This window comes from Helicoverpa armigera, chromosome 5, assembly GCF_030705265.1.
Source record: "Helicoverpa armigera isolate CAAS_96S chromosome 5, ASM3070526v1, whole genome shotgun sequence".
Lineage (NCBI taxonomy): Eukaryota > Metazoa > Arthropoda > Insecta > Lepidoptera > Noctuidae > Helicoverpa > Helicoverpa armigera.
Window position 1 is genome coordinate 10780420 of NC_087124.1, and position 25056 is coordinate 10805475.

The 25056-nt window shown below is 33.9% G+C and overlaps 1 protein-coding gene across 2 annotated transcripts in view; it reads right to left on the bottom strand.

The window, feature by feature from the left end:
- LOC110379159 (aquaporin AQPAe.a) overlaps window positions 1-16522 on the bottom strand; it is a 78036-nt gene extending 61514 nt beyond the window's left edge. Inside the window, exons 1-2 of one of the 2 annotated variants that reach the window (XM_049842390.2) lie at window positions 16147-16522; window positions 2498-2569 (exon numbers count right to left, since the gene is read on the bottom strand). In XM_049842390.2, coding sequence (XP_049698347.1) covers window positions 2498-2569; window positions 16147-16168 — 94 coding nt within the window. In that variant the 5' untranslated portion in view covers window positions 16169-16522. The remainder of the gene's footprint in view (window positions 1-2497; window positions 2570-16146) is intronic. The other variant, XM_049842392.2, reaches the window with a different exon arrangement.
- Window positions 16523-25056: the final 8534 nt, after the last annotated feature.

The following is a 25056-nucleotide window of genomic DNA, read 5'->3' on the forward strand; positions in this document are numbered from 1 at the left end:
CAGGATAAAATACCTATAGCCTGCGTTGCTCGGGGAGAATGTAGCTTTCTAACAGTGATAGAATTTTTCAAATCGGTTTAGCAGTTTCGGAGCCTCCTGAGTACCTTCAAAAACACAAACAAAAAAATATTTCCTCTTTATCATATTAGTAGAGAAGATAAAACTTGAGCAAGCCACCCAGGATATATCACCCATTAGGCTTGACAATTTGTGGGTGGTCTTTAAAAAGGATATATCAAACTTAGTTTATTTGGCACATCTATGGGACACAATTGAATAGATTGCTGTGTGGGAGATCATACGGTTTCCTTAAGCTATTTATAAACTATGATAGAGTGGACCATTTTGTTGATTAATGGATTAAAGGCTATAAAAATAGAGGACCCAAATTGGTGATTGTCGGCGTTTTATTCCTTTTGAGGATTTTTTTTATGTAACTACGTCATTTTTGGAACGACATAATGTGTCCTATGTCCTAAATATACTTATAAAAATAAGTGTATCTATCTAAGACACCAATGATTTAGGTGATGGAAAACGTCTCTGAAAATGGACAGTAAGTTGGAAATCGCCAGTCCACCCTGAGCAAGCGTGGTGATTGTAGCTCATTCAGTACACGCGAGAAGAACCCTGTGATCTACACCCTGTGAAGGCTGAACTATTAACAATAATACGATGCCAATAATATATATTTTAGACATTTATGAAGACTTAAGATCTTATTTATTTTTGTCGTAACGTTCTGTTGAAAAGTTCTTCCTTTCTCTACCAAGTGATTGTACTCTTCATTGATATACTTATTTACACTGCGATTAATGATGTAACATATTACCTTCTTATTATACAATGCACATCGTAAAAATAACAAAAATAACTCAAAGTAACCGCGAAAGGGAGAGAAATCCTTTCACCTGTACTATTCCAAATAATGTCAATTGCATTGCAAAATAAACCTTAAACTTCAATCAGTAGAGTCGTTTTTAGATTTACGATAGGTACGCTGTTTACCGAAGTTCAGAAAAAAATAAGTTAAAAGCTTCGTTCGTAATAGATTAATTGGTGGTTCTTTATTAGAAAGCTTTTCGTCTGAATGCAATTGATTTGGTTACATATTGACGTCGTTCGTACTAGGACTTCTTTCTTTCACTTATTTCACATTAACACAGCTAATGAATGTCTAAGTATCTATACTTTTCCAACCACTCTAGTGTAAAGGTGCGTACGGATTGCGCGTACCCTGGTACGCGTACTCAGTTTACGCGTATCCGGAACGCCTAGTCCATACCTGCAGCTACGCGTTCACTCTTGGGGTACGCGTACCGCGCGAGCCAACTCGCAGCGCGAGCCACCGTCTGTCGGTTTTTGGTCTCGCGTCAAAGAGGACGCACGCGGCCGGCTACGCTATATTTGGACGGCAAAATGAATAAACAAGCGTGTTCTTGTCGGAGTCATGGCGAATGACTGGGGCTCGCGGAGCGCTCTGGATCGATTGACCTCGCGTACAGGTTCGCGGCGGTCCGTACAGGAGCTGTACGCGTATCCAATGTACGCGTGGACGGTGTTTCCCAACTACGCGTAACACAGGAACGCGCTATCCGTACGCACCTTTATAAATTCATACTGAGGGTTGAAAATCAATCGAGTCAGTCCAATCGAGAATTTAGTTAATTTTAATCACTAGGTACGCATTTGTAAAGAACCCGATAAATCTTTCCATAGCTTCTGTCACATCTCTCATATAAGGGCAAAACTATTTAATGACGCCATTTCAAATACATAATGCAAATAAATAAATATTTATTTTATTAAATTGCTCAAGATTACATCAATAACAAAGAACAATATGACTCAAGAATTAATGAAAAAACATGAAACATCGTTTCTAGAATTTTCTTTAATGGAGTTTTAACTAATTAGAGATTTTAATTTAAGTCAGGACGGATCGCTTAATTGCATGTTACTCGTTCATCAGTTTTTCCCATGATATCATTGTTTTAAATGCGCATGCGATCTTTACTGACAATCCTGCGAGTCATAGACTAACTATAAATGTTATAATACTAAAGTAGGTAAAAAGGTCTTGAGAAATTGAAATGGCGCAGTTTATAAAAGCTCAGTTCATAAGATACGACTCTAGAAATATTTTCCTATATTCTAACAATACCCAACAAATACAAACAACAACCAATACAAAAAATACGACAACTTACAAACCAATAAAATACAAGTGACATAAGACATAAAGTCCCATAAAAAAATGAAATAAATAAATAATGGCGTGCGAGCGACATACATGACATGAAAAGCTTTTGCCATAGACAAAGTGAGGTGCTATATGTAGAATGAAGTGAATCCCCATGCTAAATAAAATAAACCTTCATAATGATAACCTCATGCCAATTCGAAAAATAAAAATAAAATAGTGTTCTATTCGGATTTTAAATTTGAAAGTGACGTCACAGTGTGGTAAGCCCGTCATGCCGTGCTTGGCGCTTACCCTTGGGCCGGCTAGGAGGGGCCGCGGGTGCTCCGCCCTGGGATTCGGGCGCCATGTCACCGGTCTCTACATCTGTAAAATACTTGAGAGTGAATACTATGTTCTAGAAGTCATATTTTCATCCCCTCGAATATTTGAGGTTTTAAGACATCAATTGATTTGCTAGAAAAAATACTCTAGATAAGTACCTGTCTCTATTCACACTGCCATTGAATGGATTGTTGAATGTTTAAATTAAGTCCTACATGGGATCGGCAATGAGCAATATGGGAATTTATCAACAATTTTCTTTCAATTGGTTCTTCAGTTACCTACATAAATCAATACAAAAAATAACCAACTTAAACTTTTTGATTGCACACTTTCTTAAACCACATGCAATAATAACGGTAATCAAATTCATTAGTCGATTATTAAAATACAATCGAGAACATTTTTCCGTCAAAATAGAAAGTAGACACGATGCATGGCATGAATGCAATGCGCAATAGTTCGAACCAACTATTGTTTTAAGAAAGTTCACTTCATGGGCACCGTTGCATTTCAACCATCATAATAATGTAGCCTCCTAGTCGATTTATCGGTCACGGCGTCCCGCGTCTGTTCTCATAAAAGGAGATCAGTCAGCTGCGCAGGACATAATAGTGCACAAGCATTTGCGCAGACACAGGTGCACTCACTATTCCTTCAGCATCATAGTCCGATGGGACGGCAATCCGACACGACCGGAGAGAGATCAGGCATCATCATACAATGTTTATAGTCCACGATGTAGGGCCGTGCTCGAGATAAAGTTATCGACCTTTCATTCGATTCAATATACTCTATCAATAAATTGATTGATGTGAGCTAATCCAGGCAAAGCTGATAAATTAGAATTACCATTAGGCTTATCGACTACAATGAGCGTAACTTCAGATTCGAGTTCTTACATTAGACAGTTCTCGATTAAATTGTGGTTTGGTTTATGTAGTTTTGTTATTGAGATTAATCGATTCTTGTAGTTGAAATGTCGAGTGGTTATTTGATAGATCGGTTTTACAGCCCTGTGATAGGGCAGACGCGTATTATGTTTGCATGGAATCAACAGCATGACGAACAACTTTTTGGATAGAAATACCCAAATTACAACCTGTACAAACAACACAACTAATGATTAATCCTATAAGAATTTTCCCGAAGATTTTTTCTTCGCACTTAATTTCAGAGTCGACACCGGTCAGTGCGCAGACGTCGGGAATCCCAGCCATTATTAATTAACCGAAATTACTGAGCTAAACAATTCCGAATAAAATCCTACATCATTATATCAGTCATTACATTACCTACATTATTGTTATAAAGAGTTAAGTCACACTTTAGCATTATTAACCCTAACTAATTTGAGCTGCTACTACGTTTTTACCCGAATGACTTTGTAAATTTGTACCCTATGACTAAGACTAAAGATTTGAAATTACTTATTTAATTGTTGTTTGTTTAGATTCACCTAGGGTTTTGGTCAGGTCAAGATGACCGATAACAATAACAATATATTGCCTCCATAGTCTGAATTCATGAATGTTTTCATAGAAGCTATTTTCTGTTGGAATAAGGAATAAGAGGCTCATTTGCTCTAGCTAAATAAATGATATGCCTGATATCTTTTGTCTTCGTGTTATGTATACTTTAGTCTTAAATTCAATAACGTTGTGTCTTTGTAAATGACCAAATCGAGAATCAATATCTTTAAACCCAAAAAACATGACAGCGGATTCAATTAAAACTTTTGTTATTCTTAAAGTATTAATTACCATATAACTAAAGCTGATCCTTCTTCAAAATATAGCTAATTTATTTTTTACAAAACCTTAAGACGAAATTGAAGGCAAATGTCATTGACCTCTGGCGATTCGGATGCAGGACGGCATTCGGAACCTACTGACCGTCTTGCCAAATTACTGTTTTTATTTTGTATTTGACTTAAAACCCAAGCTATTTTGGGAACTAATTTATTGTTTTGCGATTTAACTAAGTATCTTAATATTCCTGCGACGCCTGTCTGCGATGCTGACACAATCAATGTGCGTTAAATATCTAGATTTGAATTGTCGTAAACAATTTATTTCTTCAGATCTACATTTTCAAACAGTAATATTGGTGTTGACGTCCTTTAAAAATTGTATTTATGTATGTAGAGATATGTGTCAAAACTAGGCTGGTTTTATTGTTTGTCTGGTTAAATTCTTAGTAGACCACCTGCAACCTAGGTTTTAGTTGTTATTACGAAAGGTATTTGTAATCGTCCTAATACTTTCTTATCTTTAATTACTCCTTATCTTCCTTTCTCTAGAAATGAGACTTTGTACTGTTATGGTACCTAATCTATGACGTCTGTTAAATATGAATTCTAATGTAGATGTAATCTTTCTGATAATTACTAATTTACGATTAGGATTACGTGTGTTTTTACAAGTAGGTATTGTATTTGTGTCCATAATTAGGTCAACTAAGTATTTATTGTGCTACTATTTTTTTTATGTACTTCTAGCCTATGTTGTTTCAGCGATTAAAGTTAATAGAAATTTCAATTTATTGTACTAATTTTTTAATTGAGAAACTCGACCGCCATAAAGCTAAAAATTATAGGAACTATACAAGGGAATCCTGCCTTATTTCTAATTTTCTATAACTTGTTCCTTACGAGCTTCTGACTCTTCTGCTGACTTTATAATTATTGAAAAAGTTATAAAATTCTTTGGTACTACATAACAAAACAATATTTAAATACTCCTAAACTATCAGAATCTACAAAATTGCCATCATGGCCATTCCATAAAAAAACCGCATGTCAAATCGTTTGTTTTCAATAAGGAACAGTGTCAAATAAAATTCATTAACGAAACTCATTCGATCAATTGAAATCCAAATATATTCGTACTCAACAACATACGGAACCATTTAGTTCATTGATTATATTGGTAGCATTCCTGTCATTGGTCAAATGACTTCTTCACGTACATACGTACCAGAGATTTTTGCACTAAATTGACTCGTGTAAGAAGGTTCTATGTTGGCATTTTCCATAGACACCATTCCTGGGACGTCACTGTCAATTTTACAGGCCACTTTGTTTAATTTTGTTATGTTCATTGTTTTATCACTGTTTTTTGAGTAGGAAATTAAATCTCATAAAATAGTTTATAAAATTTTCTAAATGCATTTGTAAACAAATTCATTTTTTGGTAACACGTTTAAAATGTTTCAGACTAGCTACGTTAGCAGAATTAGTTTTTTTGTGTCGTCAAGGTAGCTCAGTATATCATCATTGGATAGTCAAAGCTAACCAAACACTAACAGATTTTAAAAAGAAAAATAATACTCTCGTACATCTCTAATATCACAACCACCCCACACAAAAGTTCCAATACAGATTTAAATATTTCATCATTATATATCCTGTGATTACTATAGTAGTAGTCTATATACTAAAGTAATATTTGATCAAGTAAATGAGCCCCATTTACCTTTTACCTACTTTGCTTAAGCAGCTTATTTCAATATTTGTTCTGCTGCCGAGTTACGCACGAACAATACTACTGGGGATTATACTGTAATCATTTCATTGTGTGCTCAGTTCATCTGAATGTTTCAGAATTATTTTATGAGCTGTTTTCCACTAAAAGAAATTAGATTTGATGTGAATTTTAATTCAGGTATTTTTATTTTTATTATTTTGTGAATCTAGGACTGAAATCTGTAAATAAGATCTATGTGGTGTGGAAATGTACAAAAATAATATTATTGTCACGATATCGTGCTCTCCCGATTATTATATTTTTTTCATATGCACGCCTGGGCAAAATTCCTGCTTATTAAACGACTTCTTTTAATTTTTTGTGTATTGTAAAATTGTAACGTATTAATTCCTAAACCGAAATGTTTAAACTGTTGTAGTATTTACGGTGCACCTACGTATTAATTACACCTAATAAGCAACAACCAGTCCGACACAAAACATGTTACTTATAAAACAATCACGTTACTCGCATGATTCCCCAGTAATTGTTCAATGCATTGGACACAGGCCGTCACTCATCACTTATTGTGCAGCCGTTACGAGGATAGACACACATGTTTTGTTAAATAACACAAATAAAAGGACTTTTGACTACCAATGTCGTGGTTTGTGGACCGTGGATAATTGTTCGGTGATTGACTGATAGGGTTGTTTTAATTTAAATTGTTTATAACTTGTCAGATATAGGTATTATTTTAAAGACTTTGTATCTTAGGATATTTTTTACATAACATCGTTACTTAACCTACCATAACATTTTCTTACAGATGAATAAAAGTGTAAAAAGCATGTGAAAGAGGCGTCAATAAAATATTTATCGCGTTTGAAAACTTTGTAGACGCTACATAATTAAATAATTTATTACAACAAGAAACTTTAATATACTCAATTCTCAATTCTTTATTCTTTATTAGCATTGTACAAACATATACCTAACATATAATGATGATCTTGTCACTCTTTGTGTATTTCTTGGTGCCATAACAGCCATCTTCCTATGCCCAAAAAATCTATAAGATTCTAGAATCAGTTACTACGCAAGGAGGATTATTGATATATTTTCGACAAGGCGCTACTAATAAATATTACAAATAATAATCGGTTCCATAGATAAACACTGTCTGAACACGTCATCATATACCTAAGTTCTTATATCTACAGGGACCTATCTAACAGATAATAATTGGATTTTAACAAAACATTCGATTATAAAATTATCGATGTCATTGCGATTAAGGACATTAAAAAGTCGATAAAATTATCGAATTCCTTTAGATTACATAGGTATTATCGATTTGGAGGAATTATTTATATCTATACTTAGTAGTAAGAAAAATGTGTAAAAGGGGAACCCCGACCAATACGAAGTTCCGTATTAGATATGTATTTTTTTATAATTATCTACATAGAAAGGAAGATAAATATAGTCATACTTATGAGAAAACCTTTGGTATTCTTACTGACCGAAGATATTTTTCAATGAACTTCTGCTCATTGAACCAACGAAATATTCACAGTGACATATTTTTTTATTCGTGTTATAGGTACTAACGTTAACGTGTTAAATAACTTTTCAGAACCGAAATGACATTGACAGAATTTAAATCCTATTGTCGTTTTAGTGCATCTCCTGTCTTCGAAATACTTATCTCCATAAAAGCAAAGAAATGTCAACCAAGTTTATTGGCATTGCTTTTTATTCTGCAAAATATTTACATGGGCTTTTCATACGTTACAAAAATGAATCTCACGAATAGTTATTTAGGTACTATTCTCATAATATTATTCTCATAATATTACTGTTTTATGTTCGTAAATTATTGTCCTATTTAATGTCTTCCTTCCACACTAATTTCACAAAGATGATTGTGCTGCAATCGAGTCAAAAATAAATGCGTGAAATAATCGTTTTGAATGCCAAACGATTAAACAAAGCGTGCATTACACTTTGAAATATAACTTTTAGTTGTTGAGGACGCGACCTACATTAAAAGTATAATATTAGATATTCTAGTTTATTTTCGTGACAATTCCCACAATGCTTACTCAGTTGTTTACCTCATTATGTTGTAGTAAGATACTTTCAGGAACGCATGCGAAGTTCAGTCTAATACACACATTTAATATGATACCCAACTATGCGTGCCAACTAACGATTAGAGTATTCTTTTATTCGTCAGATATTAGATTCGTAATGCTAATGTTTATAAATTAAATACTACTTTCCTTGCCAAACGATTCATGTTCAAAAATATTTTTGTGAAAAATCCAAACATTGTAATTCGTATACTAAAACTCGCACTGTTTATTACAAAAATGTCGTAAGAAGACTCAACTATGTTTCTAGGTACGAATTTTATTATATGAGAATGCTAAATGAATTTCCTACTCATATCTTCGTTTATAAAGTTTGTTACTAGTAGATATTGAGAATATCTTGGATAAAACGTGTTCTCTGAAAGCAGGAATCGTCTTCTGAAACCGTGACGAAACTAGTTTTACATCTATGCAATAGCTACATAGTACCTACACACATTTTACCATAAACTAGCTTGCACCAACGGCTTCATCCATGGCCCGTGGAAGCTTATCCTCGCACCCGTAAAAAAGCCTATAACTCTCCTTAATAAATGAGCTATCTAACACTGAAAGAAGTTTTCAAATCGGTCCAATAGTTCGTGAGATTAGAGAGCTTAGGCAAACATTAAATAAACTCTTCAATTTTACAATTCTTTCCGTCATAGTTAGAATATAATGTAGTCTTCAATCAAGAATGTCATAAAAATGCACTTCCCATTAGTTTAACACATAACGCGAATGATAACAATGTTTTATGAACTTTAAGCCGAACTGTCCGACAGTTTATCTTAGATAATTACTTGTTATATTATAATTAGACTTTTTATCAGAAACTGTGTACTTTGTATAATCTAGAAGGATGTCAACTAAAGTAAAAGTTTACCTAATTAAGTAGTTAATGCTTGCATTGTAGATTTAGGGAGAAATAGGTGATTGTAGTAAGTAATGTAATATTTATTCAAATCCTTTACTTACATAGGTATATAATAAGTATGTATACGTCTTTTCTAGTAAAATCTGTGGCTGTCAATATCATAATTTGAGAGTTGGTAAGTAAGTTTACTTGAACGTGATAATCTCAGAAAGTACTAGTTCGTCCGATATAAGAAATTCTTTTAATGTTAGATAGACCATTTATCGAGGCAGATTACAGGTTTCTCTTTATCCGGGTACACGATGAGTAGTTTTCATAGAACATGGGTAAAAATACGTAGCTGGTCAGTGGTCATACACACCCCTAACCGCACCTGTCTACCTATATCCAGAGCATTCTCATCATTAGAAAAAACAAGGACACATTCCGACCAGTATTTTAAACAAATGAGTTTATTTTGTTTTTATACATGTACTTATTTATAAAAACATCCTTTTTTGTTTTTATTATATTTATAATCAGCCATCTGTATGTGATCGTAGTCAAAATAATTATACAGCCCATTGTCATGGGTTACATCACTATTTTATTTACAGTAGCCGCATATTATTTGATAATAGATAGTTATAGTTTTAGGATAGTTCAGTAGGTTATAGTAACACGATTTATTTCATCTCGAAAGGGTACAAAAATAGAATAAAATTAACGTGTTTAATTATATTATTAACCCTTGCACCCACCAAGTGCGGATATTATAAAGCCGATTTTCTTGTAAATCAGAGTTTGCATGTTTGATAAGTATTTCTTCATACCTACATACGTAAACGCCTGAACGGATTTTGATAAAACGTGGCGTGTAATTTAGGTTTTACATAAATCCGGTGAAAAGTTTGTATCTACCTCTATGATATACTGATGTGTACGCTAAATGATTGATTTCATGAAATTCCATGTCGCAGTTTCTGCTTGAAAGAGGAACAAACATACGACCAAATACACATATAAATAAGTTGGTATCTGAACTGAAATTAAGCCTTACATGTCTACTTGCCATTTAATATCATATCACCTTCACCGTGAAGGTTTCACGTAATGTCGGGACTTGTTATTATTTGTTACATCACAACTTCAGTACTTACTTGTGCACTTCTTAGATAATACACAGAAGCACCAGTTAATCCCACTCTTCTGAACAATAGGGCAATAAATAGTTTTAGATAAACCTTGTGTTCCTCTTAAGGGATTATGATTGAGAGAACTCTGCTACTGTTATTAAGAACTCATTTTGAACTTATAGACCTAAATCCAGTATTTAAAAAATATATTTGGGAAATATCCTGTAATGATAGCTGTGTTTGTGAATAAATAAATATCGTTGGTCCTGTTCCTGATCTCTCTCCGGTAGGGGCAGATTACCGTCCCATCGGGCAATGAGAGCGAAGAAATAGTGAGTGCAAAGGGTGGGAATCGAACACACGACCTTCTGTCCGGTAGGCCGCTACCTAAACCATTGGGCCATTGTCGTTATTTTAAACGCATAGATAGTTACATTGTAATTATTTTCTGGTCTACAATACGTTGCATGTAGAACGTTATTTGTTTCCACAATTTCAAATTAACTGGGCCTGAAACTTGTCTTACGAGTATTTTTAACAGTTCATTCACATTCGCGTGAAATAATCAGCAGCTAATGTAACGATTGTGTAATTTTTTGGCGCAGACTGACAAACAAACATGTCTCCGCGTTGACATTTTTAAAATAGATTCCTGTTTCCGAGTCGTTGCCCCATCGCGTAGCATAGCTTTTAGTGTAGTGTAGGCGGCGCCAACAACTATTTATTTATGTAATAATTTGTTATTTTATTTGTCAAAGAAATTAATTGTGCGTTTTTTGTTCTATACTAGGTATTACTCTGTTTGGAAGGACACGATATGTTTCGTCTTTATTATATTTGTATAGATTTTGATAGCTGATTAAACTGCATCGGTTTTCGATAACAATATCAAAATAGCACACTACTTTATTGCAACAATAAAAAAAAACAAATTGTCAAGGTGAACAAGGATTAAAAATTAACATCCTTTCACTGGAAAAATAAAAATTATCCATTTATCATGAAAATGATTTTAATCATGTTACTGAATTTCACAATAATATTTTTTTTTCAGGTGTTTTATTTACATTCTACCTATTATTATTATCTAAACCAATATTATATAAAGAGTAAAACTTTGTTTGTTTGTTTGTAATGGATATCCCACCCAAAACAAAAATGTGAAAGACTGCCAAGTTCGATAATATGGGAATGCTTCGCGTATAAAAGAAGTGAGATCTGAATAAGTACCAAGTTCCATACACATACCTCAGTTTAAAATAGTTACTTTTTGTTGATGTTACTTGGCAAGTTTTCATACACCTTGTTATAAACCTACTAAACGCAAAGAATCAAGTATTTAATTTTCTATTAAAACATATTTACAATAAAAATCAAAAACTATCCTAGTAAAACAAACAACTAAAAAGCGTCAAAAAATTCGTCCCCATCGCTGTCAACTGGGAGCGTGCCCAAGAGGCTGGCAGCATATGCACTATGTTTCTTACAAAGAAATGAACTAGATTAATTAAATGGACTAGATTTACCAACTGACTGACATGACATGTTATCATATATTATGTTCGTGGATCAAAGTTACACATTCGTTATTTTCGAAAGTGATTCACACTTGGCCGTTTTCAGATTTTTACTTTACTTTGACTAAATACAGACCTTTGTACCATTCGAAGATACACTTAGCGGCACGGAATTTGGCCCAAACAAAAATAAGTAGATATCAGCCCAGATAGCAGTTGTATATTATAATTTCGTATGACATTTTGGCAGTTCCTTCGTAAGTGTTAATTAAAACACAGAAAATTTTGTTTCTGTTTAATTTTTATGACACTAGAAGAACAGATTCCGTTGTTGGAAAACAAAGCATGAAGGTTAAGAGTTTAAATCTGATAGACATTGCCGAAGTACTGGCACGTTGCAATAAAAAGAATGTTCATGATCTTCTTTTGTTTCTTTTTTTTCACAATTTGATGCGAAAATGGGCGTTACTCCAGCTCAAGTTGCTCAAGCAGTTTTGCTAAGAAATCAAGGGCGAACCCAGCGAGAGATGGCTGAAACCTTAAATGTACCTCGTACAAGCTTAAGGTACGCGTTGAAAAGGTATGACCAGACTGGCCTTTACACAAGAAGACCAGGAAGTGGGGGAGTAAGGTGTACGTCAGCGCGCGACGACCGATTTATTATCCTTGAAATAATGAGAAATCGCTTTCTGTCTGCGGTTGAGATACGCCAGCGTTTGCAAACAACAAGATCAGTGAATGTCAGTGAACGCACAATAAGAAGAAGGATGGAGGAACGGGATCTGCGTGCCCGAAGACCAGCTCGAGGCCCGAACTTCTCCGGCACCATCGCGTAGCTAGGCTTAGGTTTGCTAGAGAACATGCAAGTTGGACGCATGACCAATGGAGCAAAGTTTTATGGACCGATGAATGCAGAGTTGCCTTAAGAGCCCCAGACGGCCGTGAACGTGTATGGAGAAAGCGCGGAGAACGGTTTCTTCCCACCACTACAAAGCAAACAGTAAGTTTTCATGGTGGGTCCGTCATGGTTTGGGAGGAATAAGTTCAGAAGCCCGTACTGAGTTATTGGTTTTGGAAGGTCATCTGACAGCAGTGCGGTACATTGAAGATATCCTCCAGAATCATGTTTTGCCATATCAGGGATTCATAGGAAGAGAAGAATTTCGGTTAATGCAGGACAATGCTCGACCTCACACTGCGCAATGCGTAAGCGATTACTTGTATCAGGTCGGTATTCAAAAATTGGACTGGCCAGCAAGAAGCCCAGACATGAATCCTATAGAACATGTCTGGGACATGCTAAAGAGAAGGGTCCGAGCAAATCCAAACCCAACCCAGACTCTCAACGAATTGAAAACCGCACTGGTAGCTGCCTGGGAGGAGATCTCTCAGGTAGAGATAAAAAACATCATTCAGAGCATGCCAGATCGTATGCGAGCAGTCATCAGGGCACGAGGAGGAAACACGCGTTATTAAGATTCTTAAATTTATTGTTTTATTAGAAAAGTTAAATTTAAAAGTTTATACGCTACAGGCCTATGTTTCTTAAGTCAGTGAAACTTAATTAAAATCTTTACATTTCTGATGTTTCTAGTAATTTTTTTTTTTTTCATTCTCGGATTAAATTAAACAATTTCAACACAAAAATTCTCGACTTTCATTTAAATAACATGATTATAAAGCCCAAATGTGCTTGGGCCAAATTCCGTGCCGCTGAGTGTATATTATATAAATATAGATAAATTTAGTTCGTTTTAGTTCCTTAGGGGTATACATTTACACCGGGTATAAAGCACCTTCATTATTTTGAAACCGACTCACACTTGACCATTTTCAGATTTTTCCCTTTATCTTGACATAAAGACCTACCTCCATGCCAAATTTCAAGTCAATACGACCACTGGAAGTGGTCTAGGTTTTTGATGAGTGAGTCAGTCAGTCAGTCAGTCAGTCAGTGAGTGTATAGTAAAAATAGCAATTTTCTGACGTCAATATCTCAAGACCTACAATAGGTATATTAATGAAATTTTGTATTTTAGATAAGTGAGGGGGTCTCAACAGATACTAGAAATTTGATATGCGTAAATAAAATAGATTTTGAGTTACAGGGGGGTCGAATTTGGCCCGAAATGGTTCGTGTAATATAACCCACGGCCGGTGTGTCGCTTTTTTTGCTCGAACTTGGCGGACACACTGCCGTGTGTCTAGATACTAAGAAACTACTGGACCGATTTTCACCATTAGAAAGCTGCATTATCTGTGAGTAAAATAAGTTATATTTTATTCCGGTACGGACAGTACTCCCCACGGGACGCAGTTGAAACCGCAAGAAAACAGCTGGTCTACCTATTAGATCTAGTAAGAAGTCCAAATAATTTAAGATCTGTGAAAGTTCCAGTGCAAAGAATTTCGCGATTTCCATTCACATTTTAATACACATTTGACGTTATCTACCATTATCTACCGTGCTGTTAATAAAACTTTGCTAAACACAACATATCTGTTATCGAGAATACTGGTAGTATAATACAGGTATTTTTACCATGAAAACTATGAGTACATTACTGAAAAAATATTCGGATTTCATCTATTTAATCAAAATAATGATAAAAAAGTTCCTTTTTAGAAAGTCGATTGACAAAGTCATTTGCGAAGCAGTGGATGTGGGTTGCTGAAGATCGAGCAAATTGGAGAACCTTGGGGGACGCCTTTGTCCAACAGCGGACATTCGGCTGACACGACGACGATTAATTTGATCGAATTTGAAAAAAAGTCGCCGATATTTTTACATGCTGTAGTTTTTCAACAATCTTTGTAATTGTGATATAAGGTACCTATATAAAAAAGATAAACAAAAACGTACGATTAAAACATGACTTGTAGTTGTTACAATGAAAATATATTTAAAAGAAGCCGAATTTGATAGATTCCTTTGATCGCGATTGAAATAGGTTTATTTTTACTTGATAATTGTATATTGACAATAGAAAAACATTAAGATACGATCTATGTATTTAAATTAATCTTCAATGTTTAATAGATTATTGTAAGATATCTACTAAGTAAGGATATCATAAAAAAACAAATCTTCATAATACCAGCAAACAAAATTTCAGCCTATTTCCTTAAAAATATGGTCCGAGTTCCTACTTGTACTTAATTGAAAACATAACTCATTTCTACATATGTACGTATCCACTATAGATAGCAACAATAATGGAATTGCACAAAATAGGAAAGAACCTATTCATTATTTTAATGTTAATTAAATTGAATACGTTGTTAATGGATATGAAAACGAACCAAAAGGGAATAGTCATCAAATATAAAAATTACATGAAAATTGAACTATTGAAACACCTTTCCTAATTGATATTGATGACGTGATACCTATACCTTCTTCAAAAAGGTACATTATTTTTATTAAATTAATGTAATATTCTATCAATAATACAGCGTTCACAAACGATTTCATCAGCGGCCTTATTCGAAAGGGCTATTTACCTACAGTAGTTCTTGAAATTAGCGCGTTCTTCCAAAAAAACTTTTCAGCTTAATAATATTAAAGTACCCATGGACTAACAAACATGCTTTTCTTATTGCTATTACTAAGATTTCTTGAGGTTTGGGGAGTTTGTTGCGCCATTTCTTCCCAGTAATAATTATTATTATTCACATAGGAAGTGGTAAAGGGTGGGCGTTTTTGGGGGTCGTCTCATGTAATTCTTACTTTCGAGTGTTGATTTTCAGCCTACTTCGAATAAACACTAGGTACTACATAACATAAACACTATATTAAGAAGCATAAAAATTGGCTATTTCGTTTTATTCCTTTTGAATGTCGTAAAAAAATAATGGAATCTAGATGCAGGTACGTTGCGTGTTATCATAGTTTCGATCTAATCAATATTGTTAAGTCGGTGATAACGTGTGCATTGTCAAGGAAATCATATTACTTAAGGTATAATCTCACTCTTTAGATTATAATCCCAGGGCTTAAACACTTTCTTTTGTAAAATTATTAAGGACTTAGCGATAGGAATTAGTGAGTCAATAATTATTTTTTTCCTTTTATAATTACCTACAGTTAAATATATAAAGGATAGGATATCGTAATTAATCTTCCGGTTCCAAGAAGTAAAATTATCAATACAAGAAATAATTAATTACATTGTTTGTACAAAAAGCAATTAATTGATAAGTTTAATTCTCAATCGAAAAACTAACAACTGAAACATTTTCCTGAAAAACTCGAAGTGTCTGTTTTGACGACGATTTCTTTTGTTATTTAACTAATTTCATGAAATAATTTCAAAGCTCGTTAAGACCCTTTTATTCTTATGGATATCTAACCACTTTTCATGACTGAAATCCTGAACTTGCCTAAAATCAATTACAGAAAAGTCAACCCAAGTTTTTTTACAATCCAAATAATTACTTCGAGCTTCGATATTAAGTCCCCAACAACTTAAAAAATAATTTTAATCACAACACTAATTACTTACTGTTAACAGTCTTGGTTGCCATTGTTTAAAATCGTAGTGGTCACAATTATATAAAACGACCAGTCGTTTGAGCACTGAACGAACGCACGCGACGACTCGTAGACAACTGCTACGCTGCTACGAAACTCTTACGCAGCTAATACGATAATATTATTATATCGGGATTTATTAACACTGAAATTGCAGGACGCGTCCTCACCGCGCTGTGTACGGAATATAAGTGACACTTATCCCGACTAAACAGTTGGGTTGAGTTGTATATAATACAATATATTGTGTCACCTATAGAGATAGGTCAGGTGCGATCGCAACCTAACATAGTCGCGACTAAGCAACCGCTCCTACTGAAGTTTGCAGTCTTTTACTATCATGTATGCGTTTTCTTTGTTACATACCATGAAGACACGCGTCCGTAAGCGTAACTGGATGCATTCTTATAAAGAATTAAGAAATTATTCTTATCGATGCGTACGTAAATGGGCTATTAATTTAAATTCGATAACATTCCCTTTACCGTTGCTTGACGTGTAGATTTTTTCATCATTCATCACCCAATTACTTTGTTGTGCTTTGTTTTATTTTATTTCTTTTATACAAATTAATAGCGTGCCTTAATTTAGCAGTCATTTACTTTTTATATACTTTTATCTGTTTTTTTGCTTATTGCAATATACGAATCATTCTGAACTTGATATATATATGTTATGGACCATGTGATTAATTCGGGCATTATTTATAATGCCCGAGCATTATGAATAATGTCTAGCTTTATCGGGCCAAGTAATTAATAACTATCTTAACTTCATTATTTATCACATTGCACGGGCATTATTATATTGCTACATGATAGTTGGGCAATTTGATAATAAAGCTATATTTTATGCGGTGCGAGGGTGGCAGTTGTTCTAATAAATAAATCCTGTTACTTGCTACACATTTTATGATTATTGTTTTAAATTATATGTTCTATTTTAATGGGAAATTATAAGCCTAGCCACAAAATTATTAATTGGATAATTGTCATCTAATTTACTAACTCGGCCTCGTTCTTTTTGATCTCATTTTTCTTGGCTCGTTTTTTTTATGGAAGAATTTAATTTGGATTCAAAACATTGTATTAAAAACTGAACTTATTGACGAAAACGAATCGCTGCAAAACCGACTCCACGTAGTCTTGTCTGCCCTACCCCTAGTGTGCAATTCAAAACCGCGTAGGCGCGGAGGGGCGAGGCGGCCTGCGAGCTGAGGCGCAGGTAGTTGAAGCGCTCGCCGCCGCGGCTGAGGCTGGCCGGCAGAGCCGGCCAGCAAGCCGAAGCTGCGGTGGTGATCGTGAAAACCATCTGCGACGATAAGCTCGCATGGGACCGCCGGAGCCCCGCAGCGCCGGAGCCGTGATAGAAGCCATGCTTGCTGCATGTTGCATGCTTACTTCCCTGCTCTGTCAATTGATATGGGATGTGTTATATTTTAAACGTACTGAGTAAAAAAATTAGAAGCTAAATAAATATATTTTATGATGTCATTTAAAAGTATTTCAGAAGTTTACTTTAGTTTAGCATGCTACAAATTTAATTGTGGCTGACTTAGTAATTTAGAAGGCAACATACATTTTTGAGGGCGAGTAATGATATTAAAAAGAATCCTGTTTAAATAGCACCCTATTTTAATTATATTTTCTAAATAAAAGTCAAATAATAAAAGTTAATTATGCCAAATAATGAGTCCGATCGCTTAAACTTTAGTTTATTTTGTTTTATAATAATAAGTCATTTGTATAAAACAAAGATATGTTGTAATTTTTTTGTTTTTTTTTTTTAATTATATTTTATGTTATACTTTTAATATGACTTTCCTTAACTTTTAAATGCAAAAACTAGTGGATTTTTAAGGCAGAAGTCCTTCATAATTAATCCAAATCATGAGGCTGATTATTTAAGTGGTTTAATATTTAGTTCATCTTAAGTTACATGTCAATAACAATTTAAAAAAATGAAATGAAATATGTTTGTATTACTTTGCCCAAAAGATCACGGGCAATATGTATAGTGCCCGGTCAATTTGATTATTTGAATAATTATTATCAAATTGCACTCTCATATTGGGCATTATTCATAATGACCGGGCATTATGTATACTGCCCAATTTATCACTTGGTCCATAACATATATAGAAGGCAATTATGAATGGTAAAAGAAAAAATATTATACCTTTTTAAAAGTAAGTTTTGAAACTGTAAATTAATTTCATAATATTTTGTTATCATGCATCATGTCGCTAAACATAAGAGACTACGAAATTTCTGATTTAGGGTTCCTTAAATAAATTGTTCTAATTTGTGAACCTTTTCTATAAGTTTTGCAGTCTGTTTTACTTATGCTTTTATGAAATGCTATGGCGTAGTACTACTAGGGATTTTGAGACCTATTTCACTTCAAATGTAATGAAAAACTTCAAATACAAACTTTCTTCAAGACAACCTTTACAAGGTTTCAGACATTATTGAGTCATGAACTTTTCTTCACTACTATTTTTCTTTCTGTATCAAGCAATCATGTCTTTGTGACGAAAAAGATATACATCTTATCTTCAATTAAATAAGGCGTGGCTATGTCGTTTACTTATCGCTGATGGTGGTACACCTAAAAAGGCATTCATCAAAACATCAACATGACCGAGAAAGTACCTACATAGATACGGAACCGTGAATAGACCTAAGAAATGTTTTATGTAATGTAACTGTTAAACTGTAAAATGTTTATTATTGTAAAAGTATAAAGAATTATTATATTTTTTTTCTCATTAATATTAAGAGAAGAAAAATAAAAGAGTGGGTGGGTTTCAAATTCTAAAAGGTGGCAAGATGATTACGGATTCTCCAAAATCTTATCGGATCATTACCCGAATCATAATTACTTTAGACCTTGTATTGCTATCAGTTCACGCCAGAATATCACTTTTGTTTTCAATCATTTCTAATCGTAGATAAAAAGGAATCCTGTTAATTAATTTAAGTTATCTTGGTAAGATATTTTGATAATTTTAAAAACTTATTGTTTCATTTGTTCTTTAAGGTCCGTTCACCGACAACATAAAAGGTTTCTTAAAACAATTGTTTACCTACTGGGAATTTTCACGTTCAATTTTTAAAAAGTAAAGGGCCAGGCCACAGCAGTGCGTTGCGGCGTCGCATCGCAAAAATCAACGACGCATATCATATTAATCGCATAGCTGTGCAATGTTGTTTTTGCGATGCGACGCCGCAACGCACTGTTGTGGCCTGGCCCAAAGAGTTGCTAAAACGGACGTTAATGTCATCGGTGAAAATGGGTTTTAGTGTGCCTGTTAAAATTTAATTTGTTATTAAACATACTTACTTAATAAAATACTTATTTACTACTGCAAGGTTAGAAACCTTTCATAGCTAGTATCTGATTTGCAATCTACATGATTAATTAAACAACAAAACATGTCCGATAAAGTTTATTTTTAGTTATCAATATCATGATAACTTTAACGTTCTGATGACATTTGAAAAGTATTTTTGAAGCCTGCAAGAAAAAAATGGGTTGTCTATATTTTAAAAACAACTTTGAGATACGTTTTAAAATTCACAGAGTAGTGAACGATAAGTTATAAGTACGTAAGTATTTATTAAGTTTCATTGTAACACACTAGTCAGAGACAGCTGAATTTAGGGACAGAAACTGCGGAAACCCACCAGAAACTTAGATAGGAATAAAAACTCATTGTAGTAATAAACAGTATTTGATAAAAAAAAACTAGCTACCGCCAGCGGTTTTACCCGCATCCCCTGAGAAGCCTATATATCCTTCTTGATATATGCTATCTAACACTGAATGATGTTTTCAAATCCGTCAAGATGTTCCTGAGATTAGCGCGCTCAAAAAACAAAGTCTTCAACTTTTTATTATTGTGTATTAGAATAAGAAAAAATAAATACAATTAAGGAAGGACGTTCTAAAGTTGAAGCAGTTTTATTTAGAAATTGCCAGAAGTTCTCACATTTTTACACGGGAGTTAATAAAAACTTGGAAATAATGACAGCTTTGTGCACCAACAAAAACACGAGGATTTTTTATCAATTTTGTTGTTGTGGGTTTCCCATTCAATTCGCAAATTCTTGGTTAGGTCACTAACCCATGGCCGCTACCATGGAATTAAGAGTATTTAATTAGAGGGATACTTGTATTAAAAATACCAGTTCTTTGGAGATCATCATCATAATCATCTCAGCCATAGGACGTCCACTGCTGAACATAGGCCTCCCCCTTAGATCTCCACAGATACCTGTTGGAGGCGACCTGCATCCAGCGCATAATGCATTTATCTCCAAAGATAGAGCATAAAAATTAAGTTTATGCTGAGTGATAGTAAGTATTTAAATATTATCTTTAAAACTACAGCATACTTTTATTACGGTTTATGATATTGTCTGACAGACAGACTTAGCATATTTCTAAGTGGTACTGGTGAACGATATCCTTAGAGGTTTACAGGTATAGCTCTTTTTGATAATAAAGACACTCCTGTCTTTTGCATAGCTTGATTTACCGTCGTGTCACCTCATATTGTGTACATACCTTTACTGTTTCAAATTCTTATGTACTACCTACTCATAAAATAAATAAATAAAAAACTATTCCTTTTCTCACGTAGCGTAGGTAAGTGATATTTAAAATGAGTCACTAAATTACTTAAAGCAATTGTAATATTATAAACTTAGTAGGGGTTATACCCAATCTAGAATGTACGCCGTACAATTTTTTGCCATTTTTTACGCCGTAACAAAGTCTTGTCGTTCTAAGGTGAGATAGCAAAACAAAATAAAGGGCGGAAACAGCAATTACAAGCATGTATCGACAATTAGTCATGTTGTATACTGAGACAGGAATACAAATTATGTATTTAGTACTTAGGTACTTATATAAAGCGGTTATGTGTGTTTTTTACCGAAGATTTCCTGGAGCTGATTTTGGTTGAAGACAGGAGGACGGATATTAATGAGTGGGTCTCATTGTAGTCCGAAATATTGTGGTAGAGGTAAAAATCATTCCTAGAAGTACGTTTTTGTATACATCCAAGAAATTACCAATGAATTAAAAACCACCATGTTTTAATTAAAGTTATAGCTATTAAGTTTCGTTGTAAAAATATCCCTTAAATAATGGGTAGATGGGTTAACATTGGTATAATATACTCTATAGACAAAAGATAGGCATGATACTGAGTATTGGTTACTCCGTCACATATGAAAAAAAAACATTAGAAGCTAGACGCCAGATGGTAGGTACACCTAAATAGAGATGGTGCCATTCATACTATTTTCTACATTGCAAAATGGTACTCTGAAATCTGGATCATTTTTATCTAGACCAGCCATACCTAGTACTTGACCTATCATAAAAGCTTTTAGTTTTCAGATCTTGTTTATAAGAATCTATACTATAATCCATTTGATTAGGTAGTTAAACAATCTTGATATGATTTTGTTTGTATTTAAAAACTCAAAATGGGACCAAAAGTCAATGTTTTCATCAAGAATCATTATTTCAAGCAGTAGTTTATTTGTTTAGTATGTATTTGTGAAAGAAAGCCTCATCATCAAGATTGGTTAATATAATGACACATCGATAAGATAAAAAAAGTATTCATTCTTCATTAAAAGAAGTTCACTAAACTATTAACTTTGAACACTTCAAGCCAATCCGTCACGCCGCTGCAAAAACATGAAAACCAGAGAAACGGTATAAAACCTTATTAAATTGGTACCTACTCAGTACGGACTTCAGTAGAACACCAGTTAATAATGTTATCATAAAACAATAGCAGTATGGTCACTGAAAATATATGAATAGGTAGGTATTTTTTATAATCAAGTTTGGTCTGGTAATTACTACTTTCTCAGAGGAGTATTAACTCAATGCCTGGATTTTCAGGTCAGGCATGTACCAATAGAAAGATAAATAGGAATATTCTTTATCATATACGCCATTTTTTAAATCTTAATTAAAATAAATGCGGTGACACAATGGGCGATCATATCGATAAACGCGATCTCTTACGGACAAACTTTGGATGGATTGACATGAAAGAAAATTACTACATGGCAGGTAGTGGCATGGCATGGTGTACTCTATGAATCTTTCTAAATTATATGTTTTACATATTTAAATGAAAGGCACACATAGTCTAGTCTAAAGTCTGGGAAAGGAAATAGGACACTTTTTATCTGGATGCGCGCCTTTTCCCTCAGGCCGCGGGTGAAACCGCGGTAAACAGCTAACATTCTATACCTGAGAAGGGTCAATTCAGTCATTCAGGTATTCCGTGCTATTGACTGATAAGAGGAACGTCATCATATTAAAAAACTCCCTCTGCCAAGATATTGACCCTTCATCTTCCTTCATGACAAATACCGACCCAATTTCGAATGAATAACTGAAAAACCCTTTTTCATGAAACATTCTTTAGTAATTTATCTTGTTTACTTACCTGTATTTATTGCCTGTATTTATTGAATAAATTATTGTGCAATCTGTTTACACTATGTTTCTAGGTAGGCTCACAAGTAGTACAATAAACAAATACGTATTTAAAAATTAACCTATATAGATTACCTACGTGAGTATTTCTTCACAGATTTCGTTATGTTATGAATTTTGTTATTTTATACATTTTCCTCACAAATACCAGATACAATGAAAATTGACATCATTGCCAAATACCCTTATATGGTATTTACGCTCCTATTAAATACGTGCGTTGTATTAAACATTTTAATTAAAACAAAAGACAACTAAAACAATAGAATGCGTAGCGTGAGTAATTCTTTATCCGCCGTGAAAACCAACCAGTCTGACGATTTGTTTTTGATTGATGAAGCACTAAATAATTAGGTACCTATCACCTAGGTTAATTATTCAAATTATTTACAGGGAAAGGACAGATGGGGGAAGTTTATGTCACATAATATATAATAATAATGTGTATAATATAACCGATGTTACAGATGTCAGATAGTCGCTCCTTGTAAAGCACTGGTACTCAGCCGCATCTGGTTAGACTGGAAGTCACCTCCAACATAGTAGGGTATAAAAGGCTCGGGAGATTCAATATAACTGATGTCACGAGATCGATAGTCATATAATAGGATCCACCATTGTCAATTACGGAAGGAACAAAGCTTAACTCCATTTCAGCATTAGCAACTCTCATCATCTCGGAGGAACATTAGCAACTCTCATTTCAAATAAAAAAAAGAAAAAGATTTATACATGCTTACTTATCTAATTTATTTTTAGTAGGTACAGATGCAGTCCTGATAGGAATTTATGCTGACTCATTCTTAGACACAACATAATTTTGTGCTTAAAACTATAGTTTGTTCTGAATACGACATGAGGACCTATAAACGCATCTCGCCTCCCCAGTTTACTTGTCCATGACGGAATTAAAATACTAAATGACTAGTAGTAAATAACTATTTATTGATAATCTACTCGCGTCCACCAAGCAATTGTCGTATTCCACAACAAATACTACTCAAACGTTTTGCATAAAACTAAGGCTGTTTGCATGTATAGGAATCAATTTACAATATACATACATTAGCGCGATGAGATCTAAAGATGAAAGAAGCGATCGGAATAAAAAATAGCATGTTTATAAATACTTAGGCTTTGCAAACAACATTGTTATTTTTTTATATGTTTAACAAAAAAACATAGGCTACAATGTATAAGTGATTAACTACTAGTTCAGTTCCTGAAAACGATACGTTCATTCCTTCTCTGTATGAGAAGAGGCCTGTATCCTGCAAAAAAGACAGGAAAAAGGCTGATGATGATAAAAATTACCATGAAAGCGTGAAGAAACTTCAAAAAGAGAACTCATTTAGTGTACAACAATAAATAACCTGTTTTTATATATCAACTTATACATATACCTGTATTTCTTACAGCCTAAGCTTTGGTTGCCTGAACTTCCTCGGTAAACAAGCCCGAGCAATTATTGCTTACATTTCTTACCTCAGGTAAATACATCAATTAATACCACTATCAAGCTTTGCAATCTGAACCTCATTACATATTCACAATATCGATTCCCCATAACGTTCCTTCGATATCGTTAACATATTTTCCATCATTCTTACAATAAGTGAATCATTTTTAAATAGATTTCTCGCAAAGCTATTAAAGTAATTTATATATTGTTTTGTTGGAATAAGAGTAGTCGTTGGCGCCATTACTATGTTATAGTATGATGGTTTAATATCATTATTATGCTACTGGTTGGCTTGATCACGACGTGCGGTGCTTGGCGCGGGTACATTGTCTTACGGTATATAGGTATTTACGTGACGTAACTTTACGGGATTACTTAGTTTATGTACGTTGCGTGATTTCATAATACTTACATCATTGATTGTTTCATGTTTTCATTGATACTAGTAACTATCCCCATTAATCTGGTCGTTGAAAAATAGATCGGTGTGATTTCTGAATAAGACCGAAATTGCTTTGGGTTCTTAGGAAATCTGCGCCAGATTTCGTATGGTGTGACTGTTACAGTAGATACCTGTAAGAAAAGAAAACTATTGAAATTCATATTCTAAACAGTTTTTCTTAGATAGATATCTTATACTAGTGTATCATCTTTCTCCATCATTCTTCACTCACCTCCGAGAAGACTAAGAAAAAAATATATATTTACCTTAAAACATAAACAATACATTAAAAAATAATGGAAACTACAACCAAAACTGTAATAGAATAAGTTGCGCGTCTCATTGTGGGCGACGTTGCGCGCGCGCAGATTGCAATTATAATGCAATCTGTCCAACGGAAGCGTTCTTGTAGCGTTGTCTTCATTACGGTGATGTGGCATGGA